The sequence below is a fragment of the Amphiura filiformis genome, chromosome 8 (assembly GCF_039555335.1).
Source record: "Amphiura filiformis chromosome 8, Afil_fr2py, whole genome shotgun sequence".
NCBI classification, from domain to species: Eukaryota; Metazoa; Echinodermata; class Ophiuroidea; order Amphilepidida; family Amphiuridae; genus Amphiura; species Amphiura filiformis.
The window spans coordinates 59038842-59061987 of NC_092635.1; the positions used below are offsets into that span (position 1 = coordinate 59038842).

A 23146-nucleotide genomic window follows, 5' to 3' on the forward strand; every position below is an offset into this window, starting at 1 on the left:
TGATCATTCACCAAATACACACGGCGAACCGATGAATGGAAAATAAGGAAACACCTCTTAGCCTACGTCATCATGTAATGGCAGTTACTGTATAATTAAAATGCGTAGGGTAATCCACGCGTAGTGTGTGTTGCATTGAAAGATCTACGCTATGTTGGTTAGTACGGTGTTTCTATTATATATATTTTTTTGCCAATTCCCGAAATTACACACTCGTTCTAAAATAGAAATGAGCAAGCAGGGTTTATATATTAAAATATAATTATACTGTATTGCAGGCATCGGCAGTAGTCAGCAAAATATCAAATTAAGCAGATTGTTTGGTAAATTAAGCTGACTATTTTGGTATACTTTACCGCCACCATCACATGCCTCCTCCTCCTCCTCCTCATCATCATCATCATCGTCGTCGTCGTCGTCGTCATCATCATCATCATCATCATCATCATCATCATCATCATCATCATCATCATCATCATCATCATCATCATCATCATCATCATCATCATCATCATCATCATCATCATGCATAATTCCCCATTCATTTATCATCACAACCATTGTCATGACATTATCCCTCATCCTCACGGTCATCCATTATCACCATCATCACGGTCACCATCATCACCATCACGATCGTTTCAGTGCCATCGTCCTCATCAACAATCATCATCATCATCATCATAATCATCGTCGTCGTCGTCGTCATCATCCCAGTCACTGTCATCTTCATCATCAATCAACATGCATCATCTTCACCATCATCATTATCATCACCAATATCACCATGCGCTGTCTTCATCATCGCCATCACCATCATTTATCATCATCATCACCATGGTCATCATCGCTGCCATCGTTGTGTTTAGTGTCATCGTCATCATCATTTATCATCATTAGCAACATCAACATTAGCAACATCAACAGTATTATGCAAAGTTTATCAAGACAGTTTAAAATACTTTGATTGCAATGCCATTCCACATCCCTATCTATAGCCGACTTCAACAATGGGCTATTCCAGAAAATAGATATACACACCCCCTATAGAGGAGTTCGGATATCCGGACTTTTTGTCCAGTCGTGACTGTTGGAAATCCAGACCGTAGTCAAAGTGTCCTAAGGTAAAAATATCCGGCAGAAAAATAGCTCAAATTAGAAATCCTCAATTTGAGAGCTCATTTGGGACATTTCCGCGATTTTTCCTTCATTTAATTGGATTTCCAAGCTTTTTCAAGTGAAATTGGCAATTGGAATTCCAGTCGTTTTCAAAAAGCAGACTTGGAAATCCGGACATTTCTTTGATTGAAAATTGACTCCTCTGTAGGGGGTGTGCACCTATTTTCTGGAATAGCCCAATACTTCTTTTACATCTTCCAGTCTGACATACCACCATAATTATCATGATATACTAGTATAGCCTACCTTCTTAGAATTTACCATTTATTTATTCCTGTTCATTGTGCTTTATACTCTTAGAGTGAACCAAAAGATTATCTTGCAAACCAAAAAATAGTGAAAATCAGTAAAATTTCACTCCAAAAGAGTGAAATGATATAAAGGACAACTCTTTTTGGAATGGTCCTTTACATGACCCTTTGAAGAGAGAAATGATCACTTTTTGGAGTGCACATAAAATAAACAAACAAAATGGCATCTTCATCAGCACATCTCCTTTAATCAAACCATGACCCACCACAAATCGCTCGCATCCAGTTGGTGTTTAATTTTTGTAATATTATCAGAATTAAAACAGCGAATTAGTTTCCTGGAGAGATTCAAAACATTTAGGAATTGACTCCTTGTTGCACGAATCTGACACTTCAGTCAAACAGCCTTAGTCCAAACATTTACATCCAAGATGTTTAAAGTCGGTACTTTTGCATCCCTTTAGATCTCTAACACGCTTATCAACAACAAACTCAACAGGGTTCCATGCTAAAGCAGAGCTAAGATAACATTGTGATCTTCACCCTTTAAACAACACCAAGGAGTTATCAAGTTCATTACTAGTCATTAGTAAAAGGCGGAAGTTTAACAGCCGCAAGGTTTCAATATTATTTTACAAAAGATCGGTTGAAAGAGAGAGCTAGAGAGACAGAGGGAGAGGTGAGGGGGTCGAAGAGAGAAAGGGAGGGGACGGAGAGGCAGAGAGAGCGAGCTAGAGGAAGAGAGGGTCTGCAGGGTCAGGGGGAGTTGCCCCTGTGAAAAGTCTTCTCTCCTAGATCCTCGGTGGGATGGTGGGCCACTGGCCGTCTCGATATTTTTAGGCCTTTTTGTACTTTTTAGCCCGGTTTTAGCCCATTGTTATCCATGTTCGTTAATGTTTTCCGCCCTTCAAATTTATATTATACGGTACAAATAACACGTAACCTTTATTACAAATGGTGTAACTTTAAGTTTTTTATAAGAAACTATGAAGTCAAAACAGTAAATCATTATTGCTTAAAATGTAAACTTTTCTATTTCTCATGTATATATAGGCCTATGGCATCAAAATCGTCACTCTTTTTAGTTAAAAAGTGTGATGTTTGATGAATATGCGTACTTTATAGAAGATTGGTCATTTTATTCACAGAACAGAACAGAACAGAACACTTTCCATGTTATTAATAACAGTGAAAAGTTCCCTGTTGAAAAGTATTTTCAATACACCATATCTGTTTCAATAGGTGACTCACAGTGCGCCCTCATAAAAAGAAAAACTTTGTAAAAGCTCCAAAAAGTTTCATCCAATCACGATGCTGCTTTATTTTTTGTCGTTAGAGGGCGACATGAATGTCCTCCTGTATATCCAGGCCTGTGTATATCAAGTCTTCTGTTAAGCTATAGCAGACGCTTGACTTGTTATAATTAAAATTATCACGTTTATCGGCATTCCGAATTCTTGTATTTTAATACCAGCATCAGTGAGCGTGGTGAAAAAATACAATTGCACATTGTCAAATAATCAAAGAAATCACATGCACGAATCTAGATTGCATGATATATTTCTCTCTTTGTCTCTCTTCTTATTCTTATTTTCCGAAAACGTAAAAAAATACACAACTTCTCATGTATTATTATTTTGATTTCTCTTCGTTATATGTATGTATGATAATAAACAACAGGATCCGGTTCAAACAAATAAGTTATACGGACACGTGCACTTTTGGGTTTTATTTTATTTTCCAACCCGTCGCGTGTGAGAAGGAAGGCCGTGCAGGGGAAAAGACAGATTGACAGTCACAATATCATTGAATATGATCAAACAATATTCGGCGTTTTTAATAACAGGCACTCCAAAGCAAAACATCTTGGGTTTGGATTACACAACACTTCCGGTATGGAATAGTCCAAAAGGACAAGAAAAGTTTATAAAACGAAGTGGAGCTGTGAAAAAAAAGAGAAAACACTTGAAAAGGTTAAAACATTATACGTTTAGTGAAAAAAAGTAAATTGTCGAAAGGCAATCAGATCAATGAAAATAAGATCATTATACTCAAAAGATATGAGGGAATCCCGCCCCGGGGGATGGGGGGGCACTCGACTTAATTAAAATTTTGGCCGCCGCACATTACACCGGTACTGGTATATCATGACCGTACCACCTTTACATGCCACTGTGCCAGTAACCCCCGGTCTCCGTCTCTCCAAAAACTGGATTGGCTTATTGCTTTGTTCACAAACACTTGTTAAATTGTAGGGTGGGGGGGGCTGATGCAAAGGGGAGGGCCTGAAAAAATGACCACAAATTTTCCTGGGAAAATTGAGTTTATATGATTTTCTATGGGGTTGACCCATAATTTTCATGTCAAAAAAAAAGGGGGGGGGGGTGAAATTTTTGAAATCTGTAAAGGGGGGATGCCCGAAATATTTTCGCGATGTATGTTTTTGCATGAGCCCCTCCCTCCTAACAAGTGTTTGTGAACGGTCCCTTATATTAATTTATTTGTTTGTTCGAATCGTTTGTTCATGTTTTGCTTGTTTGTTCGATCGTTTTGGAGCTAAGTATCAAGCTGCAAAAGGGAGAGACTTTAGAACATGAACATCATGAGATGACAATACAAAAGCCCCCCCCCCCCCTCCCACTAGACTTAAGAATAACTGGCGTCCGGCTACCACGAGATCGGGATAAGGTTTATGCAGTTTGGCGTCAATCCTGGGGCATGGGGCGGGTACCCCATACACTTTTGAAAGAGGAAGGGACACAATATCAAATACCCCCCCCCCCCCCCACGTTTTGGCAACTTTAACCATAAAGTCACAAGCACAAGTAGCACCACATGGGCCCAATTTCAAACTAAGTGGTAAGTGCTTCAGGAAATGCCGTAGAAATTCTATAGCATAATTATATGCCTATAAAAACACTGCTAAATAAGTGTTTTGTTGACGAAAGAGGCGAAATGCAGACACGTACCCTTCATGAAAACATTATACAATTATAGATTGGTCTTACAATAATACTTGTTTGTACAGCCGTCTGCATCAGTAATATAGTTGCTCAAATCTCAAACTCCAAATAATGTGTTTGTGGACTGGAAGGTGCCTGCCTTAGCTTTCATCTCTTTGGCCAAAACACACTCATACATTTAAGAAACCCCTTAAATAAATGGTAACGTAAATGACGGAGAAAAAAATAGGTGACAGAGAAAATGGTGTATTGTTCTTACTTTTTCCTGCTTCAAACGCCGCAAGTAATTTGTTCCTATATTAAGGTTATATGTCATTTTATGGTTTCTTTTACAAGAATTGTCATTTATGAACAACCAACATGACCAAGGACTAAGTTTTCAATTTGTTTTAAAAGTATACACAGCAGAAACATTTACACAAACCACGGTAACGTAAATGACAGCACCAAAATATTTGATTGAATTAAAAAGAAATTAAACCCCATTACTTTCGTATAGGCGCTAGGCCTACATCACAAAGTAACTTATATATTGTGTAAACATGGTAACGTAGGCTATAAAATATATTTTTAAAGTCGTTTTGTGGGTTCCTTTTGAGATATTTTACTTGTACTTGATTTTATTTCATTATTTGCCCATAAATTACGACTGGGAAGTTTGAGTTTACTAAGTTTGAAAGAGACACAGTGAAAACAATAAGAACTAGTTATATTTCTATAGTCATATCGTTCATATACTATGTAAACGTATATGATTTCAAAAGTGGCGACACTACACATTATTATACATGAATATAACAAACTATATACCCGCTTACCCGTCCTTTAGGCCTATTTCATTTATTTTAATTAAATTAATTAATTAATTTTTGCAGTGGAGACTGCCCCATAATCATGTCCATTATGGAGAAAAAATAAGAAGTAAAAACCCTGTTATATGGTTCCTGGCATACTTAATTGATATTGAGCCAAATTGTACACAAACATACACGTATAAACAAACGCAGTTTTTAGTTTAACGCGCGAGTGGCGGCAAGAACTGCAACTTTTGTCAGAAATTCCCACAGAATTATGTGGAAATTCCAGTTAGAAACGAGTGCGTACTACAAGCATGGACTATCCACCTTAAATGAAAGTGTGTTTTACTATTTTTGGGCCAGTGCTCGCAAGCGCGTAAAATTGTGCAATTTTATACCCTGTTTTGGGCCAAAAACTTTGGTTCGTGTTAAAATGGAAGATGCAGAGGGCAGTCATTGTTTTATTTTTTCTTCTATTATGATTTTTTTAATGATTTGGGTGGGGGTGGGGTTTGACCCCCTCAAAAAATTAGGGGGGTCATAACCCCCGCGTAAACCACTCCCACACACCCCGCTTCCGCCGCCGATGGGCACCATTCACATGAAAAGTGATGATTTAGTAAAATACCAAAGTGCAATACATTGTAAATAATAGAGGGCGTGGTTTGTGGGTTAGCAATATCTCAGGGGGGGCCGGCCAAGATTGGCTGAATTTTGACGTTGTCATTGGTTTTACACGTAAACACAAAAATGTCTCAAATTATTCCAAAACTGTGCGTATGTTATTAAGCACTATTTTATCAGTCTAAATCCGTTGAGGTTCGCCAGTGAACCTCATTGTAAGTACTGTTTTTTGAATGTTTTGTATGAATAACGCACGGTATGTTTATGATATATACCTAAAATTTCCCCCATTGTGTATCACTGTGCTTGGTCTAACGGTAACGGGTCTCGCCTGCGGTGCATAGGGTCCCGAGATCGAGTCCCGCTCACTCCCGGCTGTAATTCTTTTTTTCTTCACATTTATTTTGAATCCAAAAATATTTATTTTTATGTGAAAATTTATACATTCACTGAAAAATATATTTTGTGCATTTTTTTTCTGTAACGGGGCCAATAGAGCTAAAAACACAACTCAGCACGGGGCGTCCAATGTCCAGGCAGTGTTGCCGTCATATTGTCTGTTTTGTTTACGATATTGGCTGTTGCCACAGTGAATAATGTAGTCCACCATCGTCTGCAATATCTTAGCAATATCTCAGGCCTGCAATATCTGGCAATATCCAGACAATGCCTCACCGTGCTAGCTAGTCCTTCAAGAATGACTCTCGGCTTGAGAAGTTTAAAACTTTCGGCCTTGCTACTCGGCCTTCGGCCTCGCTACTAGGATCGTAAATGGAGAAATAGCCAAAAATCTGCCCAGGGGTGATTTTCTTAAAATTTAGGTTTGTTGCAAATTTGAGATGATATTAATGTTAAAAATATTGTAACTGGCATCTTGTATTTTTTGAGACATTTTTCAAGGTAATTAGCAATATCTCAGGCCTGCAATATCTGGCAATATCCAGACAATGCCTCACCGTGCTAGCTAGTCCTTCAAGAATGACTCTCGGCTTGAGAAGTTTAAAACTTTCGGCCTTGCTACTCGGCCTTCGGCCTCGCTACTAGGCCTTCGGCCTCGTTGTTCGGCTTCGCCGAGCCCCCCCCCCCCACATAGCCGAGCTCATTCTTGAAGGACTACACCGTGCATGATCATTCTTGCAATGAAGAGTTTGTTTGTTTGTTTGCACTTGTTGGCGCGTTCAGCTACTCTAGCTATCATGATGCAGTCATGTCTACAGTAGAATTCATCTCGACCTTTGCAGGACTTAACCCCATTAAAAGCTATTAAACCAAGATAACACTCATTGAAACAGCTCAACTGATTAAATCGGATCTTCTCTGGTTGTGCACAAGTGACTGTTTTCATGTGCGATATCGCAATAAAGCTGGTATTCATAGCTTCAGTTGGGTAACCGATTATAAAGGAAACGAAAGGAAACAATGTTATGTGTGGCTTTGTTCACGAAATCAGACAATGTCGTGCTTTTTGTAAACCAGCATTCTTGAAAATGAGCAACATAATGATTTTTGACTTAACACGGTTTAGAAATAATTTCTTCATATTTTTGGTGTTATCTGTCGTTTACATATCCTTCCTAAAACACAAAAGTACGACCCTCTCCAAACACCTAAATTAGCTAAAAATTTAGGACATGTTACAAAACTTTATTTTCTAGAACCTATTTAGAATAATTTAAATGTAGCTTTTACCGGTTTTTTTGTGGCATCCTTCAGAAGTGAGCGGTCCGATACCAATATTTTCGGTCAAATCTCCATTCAAATAACACGGGGAGTTGGCTAGCTATGCCTTGCCCTTACTCATATTTTACAAAAGTACGACCATTTCTGAACATCTAACCTAGCTGTAATTTTAGGTCATGTTAGAGAAATATATTTGCTAGAAGTTTTGGAGAATAAATAAAATATTGGCTGGTTATTTTTCACACAGTGATGTTAACTAGGCAAGTGTCCATTCTCCCAACATACATCATTTGTAGGGGTCACGCGTCAATGGTGAGAGCACTGTGTATTGTGTATAGGAAAACGGACAGTAACTGCAGTATGTTTGCAGCATTCATCTATAATACTTTTGTACATACCTTCAATATTCGATACCAATGCGGAAATTGGCCCTGGAAATTGACCGAAACTTTACAAATATGGAAGAAAGTCAAGTTTTAGAAGCACGAGGAAACTCATCAGTAAACACAAAACGTTTTTAAAATGTTTGAAATGGGTTATATTTTCGGGTTTTGTTTTGTTTAAAGCGTTTTAATATAAACATTAAAATGTCGGATTGTATATTAGGTCATAGAAACGTTTAAAAAAACACGTTTTGTATGATAACAAAATACAAAAACATTGTTTAAATGTTGTTAAAATGTTATTGTAAAATATGTTTGCAAACGTTGGCGAAATATTTTACAAAATATCTTATCAATATTTAAATAACATTATGAGAATATTTGGGAGCAAATTTTCAAAAATTTTGACGTGTCATGTCAAAAGGAGACACTTTTGGGTAGGATCGTAAATGGAGAAATAGCCAAAAATCTGCCCAGGGGTGATTTTCTTAAAATTTAGGTTTGTTGCAAATTTGAGATGATATTAATGTTAAAAATATTGCAACTGGCATCTTGTATTTTTTGAGACATTTTTCAAGGTAATTCCTACTCTCAACATTGTCAATAATATTTCTAAGGCCGATATCTCAATTTCCAATTTTATAATACCATACGAACTCAATATCTTCGCTTAGGAATGTCCGATTTCATTGGGGAAAACGGCTTTGTTGAGCAAAATATCTCTATATTTATGATATGTAAATACCTCAAAATTGATAACCTGCCCAAAAGTGTCTCCTTTTGACATGACATGTCACAAATGTTTTTGAATGTTATGAAAACGTTTTATACCCTTATACATTGTACCCTTTACATAACCCGACAATTACACGTTTCTGTCAATCATTTTTTTTTTATAATAAAGCCTGAAGAAGGTACGCTTGGTACCGAAAATTTGCTGCTAATGTACAACTGTTTTCCGTCTTCGTTCGTTTTATTTCATTTCTAACCTTTTGCGAATAATGTGAAAAACGTTTTGTGTTAGCTCAACTTTGCTGTTTCGAGATTCGAGAATACTTTGGAGGAGTATTTTTGAGACGAGAGGAATAAAATTTGAGCAAGTTTGAAATTTGACATATGTTTTAATCCTGAGTTTTAATCTTTGATTGACCTTTACGCGCTCTGAATCACTTGTTAATTTTGGGAACATGTCAAATCCGATAATTGACACCATAATAACCGGTTCCAAAAAAGTAAGCCCCCCCCCAAAAAAAGAAGCATCAATAATGTAATTAAAGTTAAGCTTTTCCTGATTTAGGTGTCACACATTCAAAATTTTTTTTATGGTTCAGTGAATAAATTAAAATGTATGCTGCTGCTTATTAATACCGGTATGTTATAATAAGGTACCGTTCACAAACACTTGTAAGGGGGGCCTGATACAAAAAAAAATTCATCGTGAAAATTTTTCGGCCCCCCACTTTACAGACCTCAAAAATTTCAGGGCCCCTTCTAGCTCTTGATCAGAGCCCTCGCAGTACCTTAGAAGATCCAGAGATCCCCAAGTAAAATAAACCCAAGCAAGTGACTAGTATTAGTAAAGAAAATGTATATAGGCCAATCCATTCTGTAAAAAATTAATACCACTCCCATGCATCACCCAGCAGTACATGTATTTGTACAGAGCTTGCCGAAGGCAAGCTTCACTATAGGCAAGTCACCAACAAGTCAAGTAGGACCACTTATAGATCACTGTTTACCTGAGATATTGGTCTACCCCACCATGATCACCTACAGCCGGTCTTTACTATAGTGTCAGAGGGCATATGGCATGGTTTTTTCATTTTTTCTTTCAATTGGATGGAAAATAGGTTGGCTTACAGCCGGTCTTTACTATAGTGTCAGAGGGCATATGGCATGGTTTTTTCATTTTTTCTTTCAATTGGATGGAAAATAGGTTGGCTTTGGAGCAAAGCTAGGCCCCTTCCCCCTTTTTGACATGAAAATTATGGGAAAAGCATATAGGGGCCTACACTTAATTTTTCCAGGAAAATGCGTGGGTCATTTTTTTCAGGCCCAAAAAAGGAGGGTCAAAAATTTTCAGGGCCCCTTTTTGCATCAGGCCCCCCCAACAAGTGTTTGTGAACGGTCCCTAATGGTAGAAGAAATGAAGGTATGTGTATTTCAATGGGCGATTATTTAGTGGTGTGCTCCCTTATTTAGCTAATTGGATGACGAGCTGTAGATAGTAGTTGTTGACGTGTTCGCAACTCTGTTGGAGATGAGTCTTTGGAATGTCATCTTTTGAGCACTTTTCTTGCCCGGATTCTTGTTGCTTTGTTGCGATTTGCGATAATTTAGCATGCTCCAAAAGTTCAAGATTCAAGTTAGGTACAGTACATGTAAATATTTTTGCCCATGTGATATATCTTTATAAGTTTATTGTGACAAAAGTACCAGCCCTAGAGTGCTGAATTGCACAATCAAACTTGCACCATTGGCACTGTACAAATAATTAAGAGAATACACCAGGTACCACCACCATGATGATCATTTGGACAGTTGGGAAACCACCAACCAACAGTACACACAGAGCTGCTCACATTACAACCCCATGCACTGAACTGACCAATAAGGTGCATGGATTTTCAAGAAAATTTGTTCTGGACTATGAAAAATGCTCATGCATATTACGTTTGTCCATCAACATTTGGCTGTCTCCACTTGTACTTCCTACACAAGTAGCTTGAATAAACCTTGAACTTCCGTAGAAAAACTTTGAAAATCTCCGAAAAACTTGTAATTTTTTACAAAAAGGCCTTGAAATTTGAGTAATGTTGGTTCCACTTACATCAGTTACATGTATTTCAATGGGATGTAATTTGAGCTGGTGATGTCATTGGGTTATAATGAGCTGTGGCTGATTCATTTGCATAAGTTGAATTTGTACAGAAGTTTGCTTGTGAATTGTCAATTGTGCTGAATTCAGCAATCATGCTACACCCATCGAATGTGTGTGTCATCGGCCCGGTCATCGGCCCTCAGACACACACTGTCACACACACAGGCATAGAGTTCTGCAGGAACCCATGGATTCGATCCATGTACAATAATGCATGCACGATTCATATTACTAATACTATAGTAATAGTAGGAATTCCAATTATCTGGAACAAGCTATCCATCTCGGCAGTGAGTGTTCCATCAGTTGAGATGTTCAAGTCGGCAGCTCTTCCGGCCATCAGGGAGATGCAAACGCCACCAACCCTAAAAAGCCTCTAAGCAACTTGTTTCACCAGCACCAGTACAACTTTGTATATACACCATTTTTGGCACATCTTTTGAGTTCGTCATTTGAGTTGATCGTCCTGCACCCTGAGTTTTAGCCCGAGGTACTCACACCTCCGTCACTACGATTTCCACTGTCCTTCACTGTACGAAGGTCTGAGGCTCCTGAGCCTATCTGGTCCAGGGTACACATAAAATACCACTTTTTCTCATAAATACCACTTCCTACCATTCCTCACGTCACGTGAAGATGAGACTTAAACAAAACATATTTGGTGCATGTTCGTAAATTTTGAGCACATTTGAGGATGTAAAAGACCTGACTTGTGACTGATATCGTCGCCGTGTTTTGAATTCTTCCTATAAATAGATGCCGTCAGTGAGACGTGAGTTCACAGTGCCCCGTTTCTACGTACGTATGGCATTCATGGCCCTATGGTGAGTGTGATGTATTACCGAATATTATATACCGCCCAAGACTACTTAGGACTGATTGACTGATTCGCCGTTCACCAGAAATAGTAAGTGCATAATATTTACGATATCCAACATTGGCGACGAGATAAAACCGTTTTAAAAGACTTTTGCGAAGGAATTTTGGTATTGGAAGGAAGCTTAAGTGTTATAGACAATAACAAACACCAGTGGAACTTTTGTGATCAAGGATAAGACGGATTTTGAACCATTCGAGTTTCGCGGTAAGCTTTTGCATTTCTTGAGCAGACGACATTTTGCAACAGCGGCGTATCGCGGTAGTATTTGAACACTGACGAATTTTACTGAACTTTCACGGAATACGATTGTAGTAGTATTTGAACACTGACGAATTTTACGAACTTTACGGAATACGATTGTAGTAGTATTTGAACACTGACGAATTTTACTTAACTATCACGGAATACGGTTACTTGTTTCTCTTGTCACGATGGCAAAACAAACACCTATTTTTCATGAGTTTGATGCACAAGACGGCGATGTGGAGTGTTACTTGGATCAATTACAACAATATTTCATTATGCGATGGACATTGAAGACAATGATGAAAATGCAAATAAAAGAAGAGCAATCCTTCTCTCCAGTGTGGGTACAGATGTGTACCAAACTTTACGGGATCTGAGTTACCCGCAGCAACCAAGTGGTAAGACTTACAAGCAACTTACAGACATGATGAAAAATCATTACAGACCACAGAGGTTAGTTGTGGCTGAGAGATTTCGATTTCATTCGACCAAACAGGCAAGTGGTCAGTCAATCACTGATTATTCTCGCGAGTTGAAGAAGATGGCAGCGTTTTGCGAATTTGTGGGGATCAGCTAGAACAAAATTTACGAGACAGATTTATTTGTGGTTTGCAATCAGAGAATACACAACGGAAGCTACTATCCCGTAATTACACATTTAAAGAAGCGGTTGACATGGCTCTGGCGGAAGAGGCAGCACTGAAGGATGTACGAGATATGAGTGCCCGGGGACAGGGTTCAGTCAACAAAATTGGTAAGGGAAACCAATATCATAATAATAGATACAAGAAACGTGATCAACAACAGCAGACATGGCAGAGTAAACCAAACACGAGTGGTAACCGTCATGACCGTAAGCGCTATGATAGATGTGGATTGAATAATCATACGAGAGATCAATGCAAATTCAAGATGTACACTTGCTACAATTGCAACGAAATGGGTCATTTGAAATCAGAATGTAAAGCTCCGAGAAGGAGGAAGCAACCAGCAAGTAATTATGTTGATGAAGATGAAGATTGTGACGATGATGAATATTATGGTACCTTAGAGGATTCTACTTTTATGATTAAAGGTGATGACGATGTGCGAGATGGAGATGGAATTAATTACTCCAAACCGGCAGTGATGGTTCAAGTTAACGTTCAAGGTATACCGTTGAATATGGAGGTAGATACTGGAGCATCATCATCAATGATAAGCTACAAGGTCTTTGAAAAACATTTCAAACATTTGCAATTGGGGCCAGTAGAACGCCCTTACATGCATATTCTGGCACACCGTTGAATCTTGCAGGACAGATTGTAGTTGATGTTAAATATGATGGTCAGACAGCACAGTCGTTACCCCTCGTAGTCGTTTATGCTGACAGATATGCACCCCCATTGTTTGGTAGAGATTGGTTGGCAGTCATCAGACTTGATTGGCCAAGTTTGTTTCCAGAAGCAGGACTATACAGCATCAGTCATTCATCAATTGACAGTGAGATATTTCAGTCGGGTCTAGGCACGGTGAACGGAGTGAAGGCGACGCTTCACGTCAAGGAGAATGCAGTTCCTATTTTTCACAAGGCTCGCTTGTACCTTTTGCACTACGTCCAGCTGTTGACAAAGAGTTACAACGAATGCAAGACGAATTAAGGCATTATTTTTCCGGTAGATTTCAGCGCATGGGCTACACCACTAGTTTGTGTACCGAAGGCTGACGGAAATGTGCGATTGTCGGAGACTACAAGGTTTCAGTCAACAAATCCATCCACACCGATGAATTTCCAATGCCAACACCTGAGGAGGTTTTCAGCAAGATGGCAGGAGGTCAGAAGTTCTCCAAGATTGATCTGAAGTGTGCATATCAGCAAATGTTATTGGATGACAAATCACAAGAACTTGTTACGATAAATACGCAGAGAGGCCTATTTCGCTACACACGATTACCGTTTGGAATTTCTTCAAGTCCAGCGATTTGGCAACGCTTCATTGAGCAAGTGCTTGCAGATCTTGATCACACCTGTGCCATAATGGATGATGTGCTAGTGTCTGGCAAAGACGATACAGAACATCTTCGCAACGTGGAAAAAGTGTTCCAGCGATTTCAGAAGTATGGTCTGCGAGTCAAACCGGAGAAGTGTGTGTTCATGGGAGACAGAGAATCTTGGTTCATGGGAGACAGAGAATCAAAGATCTTCGCAAAGAGGAAACTTGGTGGCCTGGTATCGTGGCAGAGCGTACAGCGCCTAAGTCGTACATTGTGACGCTTACGGATGGAAGAGTATGGAAACGACATGTAGACACTTACGGCGTGGAGAGGTGATGCCATCACGACAAACTACTCAAAGCAATTTGCTACCAGCTACAGAGAGTGATTTGCCAATAACGCCATTTCAAGGATCAGCTCCAAGTGAATGGACTGTCAGAGAAACAAGTCCAAATCTTCCGTCCCCAAGTGAAAGCACTAGTGACAAGACACCGGTAGATGTAAATGTTCCAAGTCTAGCGATAGTATCTCGCGGAACTGTTCCGGAAGCAGCAGCTCAAAGAAATGCACGGTCAAGTCCATCATCGGTGCCACGCCGCTCGCAGAGGAATGCACGGCCTCCATGGAGACTAATTCAAGAGCTGTAACAATGTCACAGAAGAATTATGTATATACGCTTTTAAAAGTTCAACTGTTTGGAGTTATGCACGTTAAAAGTTCAACTGTTTGGAGTTATGCACGCTTTTTTTCATGTTTAAAAGACATTAAGAAGTTTTACGCAGTTGTATTCATCGTTTTGGAAAGATAAGGAGGAAGGAGATGTGATGTATTACCGAATATTATATACCGCCCCAAGACTACTTAGGACTGATTGACTGATTCGCCGTTCACCAGAAATAGTAAGTGCATAATATTTACGATATCCAACAGTGAGGAAGGAACAACTAGGGCCATGATGTTTCTGGCTACTTGAGTTTCCACCGCACCGGATGAAAAGGTCATCGGCATCACCACTCCTAGTTTAGCCAGAATGGCTGCTATAAGGAGGAAATCACTGAAGACTGAATGAAAGCAGCTTTCAACATAATGTATTTGATCCAACCGCGATCGTATATTGCATATTTCAAAATACATGGTGAACGCACAACCTTGGATACAATGCTAACCAATCACGAGTGCGTTGGCATGGTTGGATTCACTTCCGCGTTACTCGCGCACAGTCACACACGCTGGCGTACATCTCGCAGTGTATGTAAAAATATGTCATGCTATTGAAAGCTGCATTCATTCAATTGTAATTCCTACTAATTCCCATTTCAAGTTCCAGCTTCTGTTGGAATTCTGTTTCATCTGGTTCATTTCATGTTAGTCATTCCCTTTCCCATTCATTATCCTTCATCCTTTGGGACTCCAAATCTGGTACCTTCACTCTACTATTTCCTTTAGCTAATTCCCCAATTTAGCGTCATAATAATATTTACATTGGATAAGGTTATTTACATAAATTTCTGTTTTTTACAAAACTTTTTAGATAATTGAAGTCCAGTCAAGTGCGGACAACGACATCATCTCATCATGACCAGGATGACCTTGATTCTGTGACTTTTACTACATTTGTGATCAAGATGAGCAAAGTGAAAATCAAAGTCAGCTTGAGGGCGATCTTCATGTCGTATGTCATGCTGTCTACAGGTGCTATTTTTTGGCTAAGTACGTATGTCTGATATCTTGGTGGTACTACACCCCCCTGATAAATTTTGTGACTAATTTTGCATTTTTCTCCAAAAATAACTACATTTTTGTACACACTGGTAACAAAAGTTATGTAAAGTTTGTTCGGCTTTCCTGTAGCAGGTCTAAAAAGTCAAATGCGAAATGTTTTTTTTTTTTAATCCATGTCCTGAAATGAAAAACAGATACCGTTTTTGCTGCAAATTGGAATGGGAATTTACAGTAGGTCTCTCCGACACTCACACAAAAAGTCATATTTGATTTAGCTTCAAGGGAAACTAAGACAATGTTTTTCTACACAGGATCTATGGATTTCAACTGCAATTTCGACTTGGCAACCAAAGGATTTACACAAAGCATTGAACATTTCAATAACAGCAACCAAGATTTCATGAATTTGTATTACTCCTGTAAATGAATATATTATTTTTTTTGCGATTTTTTCTGTTGTTGTTTTTTTTTTTTCAAAAGTGAAAAAAAAATTCTAAATGTGCAAAAAAGCCATCAAAAATGAAATGCGCGCGCACTACGGGAAACAAACTTTTTTTGCCGTATCATTGATGTATTAAATTTGACAAAACATAACTTTCATTATATCTCCATACAGGTTTTTACTGTCAGAGCGATGTTGACATGCACAGTAATCACAATAATCCGTATCTAATGGAAATGTTAAACAAAGACCACGAGGTCAGAGTCAACGAACTGAACAGACGAGAAAGAGAACTCAGGGAAAATGAACAAAAACTTCACAGATTATCCATCAATCTCAAACGATTATTTCCCAATGGTGGTGATCGATTAGACGAGACATTAGACGAGGCTCTACCCACAATCTATGCAATAACACCTACCTACACAAGACCGGTGCAAAAAGCAGAGCTCGCTCGGCTCGCACAAACTTTTCTACACCTAACCAATTTTCACTGGATTGTAGTGGAAGACTGGATGCAAAATCTCATTTAGTAGGCAATTTTTAGAGGATAGCGGACTTAGTTACACACATTTATCTATCGCGACCCCAAAGCCGTACAAACTTGGTGAGAATGATCCAAGTTGGCTGAAAGCTAGAGGGGTTGAGCAGAGAAATATTGGTTTAGATTGGTTGATAAAGAATACTGGAGCTGATGAACAAGGAGTGGTTTATTTTGCTGATGATGATAATACGTATAGTCTGAAATTATTTGAGGAGGTGAGTTGGTTTGAATTCATTGAAAATATTCTCAGAGACCTTAATTGGGGTGGACACACCATCAGTCCGAAACACCATCAATCCAAAATCAAGTCCGAAAACCCTAACCCTTACCATAACCCTAATAGTTTTCAGGGGTTTGGATTGATGTTGTTTAGGACTGATGGGGTGCCGGAGACCCCTCATTGGGAAGTATGACAAGCTAGATATTATCTATCATCATCAGGTAGATTGAGTGACGAGCTCGTCCCTCTACCCCCTAAAATTTCAATGCTTGCGCAGCCACTGACATTATGCGTGTATCTAAAATGTATACCGGTATTGATTTAGTTGATAAAGATACCATGAACCTAACGCATGTAATGATATGTCCTTTGATGTTTATTTGCACTGTGCAAAAACAGTTTTGTTGTTGTTGTTTGTAGCAATATTAATTGACTCTTACTGCTATCTGTCATTTTGTTGACTAGATGCGGCAGACACAGAGGGTATCGGTGTGGCCGGTAGGATTGGTTGGCGGTATGCGATTTGAGAGACCCATCGTGAATGCTGAAGGCCATGTCACAGGATGGTATGCAGGATGGAAACCAAACAGGCCATTTGCTATGGATATGGCTGGCTTTGCCGTCAACTTGCAACTCTTGCACGAGAGACCAGAAGTACGCTTTGATATAACTGCAAAGAGGGGATACTTAGAATCGTCATTATTAGAAAAGCTTGTGACAATGGAAGAATTGGAACCAAAAGCAGATAGATGTACTAAGGTATGAATTGTTTTCCTTAGGGGAGGCGATCTTTTGTGCATAATTATAGAGGGCCAGGGGATTCACTCTATCATTGTAAAAATATTTGAAGAAATCAAAGAGCCCTAGAATAAAAATTGAATTTTTGTAATCGATCAAAAACCAAATGTTTTATACCAATTGTGAATTTAGCCTGAATCCGCAAAGGGCACCTCTAGCCCTTTTTTAGGTCAAGGCAGTTTTTACCATTATACAGCGAACCAATGTTGAAGCTATTTCACATACATGTTCAAAACACTCTAGAGAAAGAATGAGCCTATATACTGCTGAAATATCTTTTGTTGATTTCGAATGACAATGTATTAACGTCGTAAATTTTAAGGTCAAATTCTTAAAATCAGAGCAAAACATTGCGACGCAGATATTCCCCTATATGCAATTTTATCATCGTATTAGTGTCTTTATTATTTGTTTGAGGCATTTTCCAATTCCAAACATTCGTGCTATTTATGCATAAAACGGCCAATCTATCTTTACAAAATAAAAGGCTAAAGATAGCATTATGAGATTTATCTTTTATTATTACACTACTCTGTTCATCTGCCTCCGTGGCCGAGCGGTAAAGATCGTGACTGATAATCAATGACACGGTACGCATGGAATCGTTGGTTCAAGTCCCATCGAAGCCTGTGGAAACTTTTTTTTCTTCAAAATTCATGATCGCATTCCGAAATGAGTAACTTGTCGGTAAATCGTGTATATTATTTTTAATACACATATTTGTAAGTGGATAGGCTTTCTTGACTAGCCCTACCACAGGGCCTTTTTTACATGATATACTCTGTGACACACTTTACCCTGAGAACTGCTAAACCCAGTGATCGTTCACATTTTTTCTGGTTACCAAGTTCATTCTTCAATAGTTCCACTCCTAACAAAGCGTGATGCTTGTCCAAGGAGACTTCATGATGCTCAAGATGCGCAGTTGTGCCATGTGCAAAAACTATACAGGTGCAACCGTGCAAGTAGCTAGGGCCGGAATTAACTTTTAGAGGCCCCCAAACGCACCGTGAGGAAGGCATGTGCACTCAAGTAGCTAAGTTTTGGTTTAGGTAGAAGATCGACGGTGTTGGTGGGAGAATTACATTTAGAGGGAAAGAATAGATTTTTTGCATCTTGCTTTCACTGAGTTATAGCGGTCACTGGGTTTTTAGCAGTTCTTAGGGTGTCTCTGAGTATAGCATGTAAAAAAAATGGCTTTGTGGTAGGGCTATTCATGACAGGGATTCATAATAAGTTACATTATTTCTACAAGAACATGGTCGGTTATCAGTCCCTGTGTGAGTGGTCGAGCTTTCGTCAGATGGTGTACTCGTAGAAATACTATAACTTGTACATATTTATGCTTTTCACATACGGTACGTAATTCTTTGAAAGATGAAGAGGATAAGCCCAAAAAGGTTGTTTGTTAATGATTGCAACAATACACTGCGCACCCTCTACTTACCTCCCACAACCTGATCTATGCGCAAAAGGACTGTTTAGGACTACAAGAAACCTGTACCACAGAAAAAAGTCTTTGTTGAACCCATCAACCATGTGACAGATTTGGCATGCTCGATGTGCCACCTCATTGTTCCACATAAAATAATGCTATCTCCTGTGTTATACAGGCTGTATCAAAATGATTGGTACTCATCAGTTTTTGGTGTTTATTGATAAGCCCGCTTCTTCAATATACAACATTGGATCCTCTTGAATTTCCCACAATTTATAGTGTGATGACCTTTTATAACATTTGCCTACTATGTTGCATTTTGATGTGGTAGCCATGTACATAATTACTTGAAATGTGACGGGTACCAATCATTTGTATCGGGCGATAGAGACATGGCTAGGTCTCAAAACAATATGTGACCAGCTCCAACAAAACCCGGAACAAGTCACCAGGCATATTTTTGAGTTATAGGCCTTTAAAGATGACATTCCCATAAAAAATATTCAAATTTTGGAATTCTTAATTTCATGGTATTTGACCTTGGGATTGAGGTCTTTCAAATCCTTGAAAGTACTTATTAAAAAGAGGTCTATTTAATCAATAATTGACTGTTGAACTATGATAATCCCTTTTCAATCCTGTGTAAAGCAGGAAACTAGTTAGCTCATTCCTCAGAATAGAAATTGAAAAATTATTGATGCTATGTATCTAATTTTGGTATCATTTTAAAGCTTATTGTCATGTGATTAAATTAAGATTTAATTTAAATCTGGTCAACCAGACATACCTATTTTTGATGGACGAACCGACGTTGCGACTGAAACCTTCAGTCTTCAGCTGGGTTGTGCTTACATTTTTATTCAAATCTTGAAATGTCAAAAATGCAACTTGTTTTTGTAAGAACGGGTCACATATTTTTTCTTCTGTATTTCATTTGCATATTTTATCACAAATTCTTCAGGACCACTGATTCCATAATGACTGCATAATTTGTGTTGGTTACCTAATTTGCCTTACATGTTTATTCACAGGTCTATGTGTGGCATACTAGAACAGAAAAACCTAAATGGAAGGAGGAAGATAAGTTGATTAAACTTGGTCATCCGTCGGATCCAGATGTTGAAGTATGATGACAGCTTACACCATTATGATGAGTAAAACGGGGGTCCTCTCCCAGCAAACACAAAACATTTTAAACATGTTTTAACCCCCTGAGCACTACCTGCCGATCTGACATTACCTCCGATTGGTCAATTACGTGATATCTTCACTTTAATCACCATTCACCAATCAGAATGGTGCTTTGCCAATAATTCACCCAAATTTGTTGGCGTGGTGAAATTATTCTAATAATGTTGCTGATTGGTCCACTTGATAATGAAAACTTCTTTTTGACCAATAGGCAGGTAGTTCTCATGGAATTAAACATACTATGTTTTAACAGAGTTTTGAATTAATTCCAATACTGGAACCAAACAGTGTTTGCCAAATATTTATATTTTGTCAACACTTATAACATTATGTTGTTTTTGCTTTAAGTTTTCAAAAAATGTACCCTTTATACATGCATGTGACATGATCTGGTCCATGAAGGCCAAAGGTGGCCAATTTGAAATTGAGATCAAGGCAAAAATATGGAGTAAAAAACAACAAAATGCATAAGAAAATAGACATCACAAAACCAAGTATGCTAGACCTCAGGTGTTTTCAGTATAGCTACATAACCTAACATTAAAATGTTTTCTGGCAACCTTTTGGGAAAATGTTTTGTTTTTGCTGGGTTAAACCCTGTGGTGGTAGGCGGACTGGTTCTAACTTCTGAGACGGTGAACAGGGTATAAGACTAAAAAAAGAGTGTGCTAGTATATTTATATATATAAAGAGAGAGAGAGAGAGAGAGAGGGAGAGATTGCAAGATTGAATCCCAAATTTAAAAAAAATCAACGAAGACTTGAAAAAATGTGCTGTGTTGCTTATATCTTGCCATTATTTGATGATTACACAAAATAAGAATCATCTTGTTTTTGGGAGCACAAGACAACAATTGACAAGCTATGGACAACGAGGAGCAACAACGATTTGTACCCAACACCAGAACAAATAAAATAATTCAATACAGGAAAACAGGAAAAAAACCTTTTTAAAGAAACGTTTGTTTATAAAGTTTGGTCTGTAAGGGGCTGTGCAATAATTATCTGTTCCCCTTTGGGTGGGCAAATTTCAAAATGGCCTGCCAAAAACTTGCCATCTCCCCCCTTAGCCTGCAAAAAAAAACTTGCCTTCCTTTGGCTGCAAAAATTGCTTGTGCCCCTTCTTGGCCTGCCAAAAAATCCTGCCCCCCCCCTTTGCACATGCCATATTTTTGGGAACCCCCATTTGTAAATGGTATAGAGCAGGAAAAGTGTCTGTACTGTTTTGCTAAGCCTTTTAAGGGGGTACTACTACACCCCTGCCCAATTTTGTGCCTATTTTTGCATTTTTATCAAGTAAGATATGTATATTATAGGGGCAAGGATTTCAACTACGGCACTGGGAATTTGTTTTCAACACAGACAACAGTTGTGGAGTTACAGTCAAAAAAGAGGGAAAACCAATATTTGATTAATAAATCAATAACTGCTTGCCTTGAGTTGCTGAATTTTCAGTGCAGTAGTTGTATTCCTTGCCCCTATAATATACATATCATACTTGTCACCAATGGGCTATATTTTTTGAGAAAAATGCAAAAATATGCACAAAATTGGCCAGGAGTGTAGTACCTCCTTAAAGCATTTTATTCAAAAGGTACAAAAAATGTACCCCATGAATGCATGCCAAACTCTCTCCCCCACCCTACAACCTGCCAAAAGATGCTTGCCTTCCACTTCTGCCCTGCAAAAACTTACTTGCCCCCCTCCTCTTGTTGCCCACCCGGAGGGAAAGATACTTGCTTGGGCCCATGGTCTAGACCTATGCTAAATGCACAAGCCAGACTAGCTATACTTGTACTATAAATAACATACTGGGCCATTATAGTTATAGCAAGAAAGTATGAAGATGGGGCAAATAGCTCAGATTCTTAGTAAGTGGCTGTGGTTTAGCTTGTAAGCGCTGACTTTCATTAGTTCCTGAATGTCGTCTATCACACGGTAGAGGATATGGTCCGCGTTGTTATGGAACACACTTGGTGAGGTGCACACTAGCTGCGCGTAAGTAGCGAGTTGTAAGTGTAGTGCGTAATATGCCATGCACTACGTGCAATGAATTTGTAAACAGGTTTCGTTCATTTTAGAATGAGGGGGAGTTTTCATGACTATAAGTTTTGTAACTTATTTTTCCTAAATAAAACTAGTTTTAATTATCAAATTAATAATTAACTGACTAAGAATGAGAACAAATGACAGGAATTTTTGTTTTCACTATCCTAGTAGTGGATTATCGTAGTGGACTATCTTAGTCTGCTGGCATCTACTACTCAAAATATTGGACCTGCATGTCGTCTATCACATGGTAGAGAATAGTAAAAACAAAAATTCCTATCGTTTATTCTCTAAAGAAATGTAAAAAAAGAAAGAGTCAAAAAGACCCTATCGAATACTACGTCATCAAAATGTTATCCACTAATATGGATTTCAGAGAACAATACATCGGACAGGATTCGAACAGGTGATTCAATTGTCATTTAGAAATCCTCAAAACCTCTTCCACCAACACGGCTGCCATTTTAATTTTTATACCATTCTGTTTGGTTTATTCGATAGGGTCTATAAAGTGAGAGCACATGGATTGGCGGATTCAAATCCTTCTGTTCTTTATTCAAATTCCTAATGTTTTCCAACTTTATAACACTGCTTTGTTATGATATCACATTGTGTTGTCAATGGCATTTACATTAAAATATACGTCTAGACCTTATTTTATTCCCAGATTATCCATTATAATTCTGTTGTCCAAAGTTTGTTGCCCCAAATGTTATCTAGAGTAATGTTGCTGGCAAGCACATTATCAAAATAAAAGTTAAAAATAATTAAACAGTCTCTATGCAGTGAGCTAAACAAAAAGAATACAATGGACAATCTAGAAATACTATGGAAAGGATCACAACCACAGAATATTAGTTTATTCACAAACGGCCGAAATCCCTG

The 23146-nt window shown here is 38.4% G+C and overlaps 1 protein-coding gene across 1 annotated transcript; it reads left to right on the forward strand.

Moving 5' to 3' along the window:
- The first annotated feature begins 10111 nt into the window (after positions 1-10111).
- LOC140159297 (galactosylgalactosylxylosylprotein 3-beta-glucuronosyltransferase 3-like) lies at positions 10112-21090 on the forward strand. The gene is given in 6 exon segments (XM_072182721.1): positions 10112-10247; positions 15390-15568; positions 16197-16545; positions 16547-16781; positions 17252-17545; positions 20054-21090. Coding segments are annotated over 5 exon segments (1062 nt in total). The 5' UTR covers positions 10112-10247; positions 15390-15483; the 3' UTR covers positions 20153-21090.
- Positions 21091-23146: the final 2056 nt, after the last annotated feature.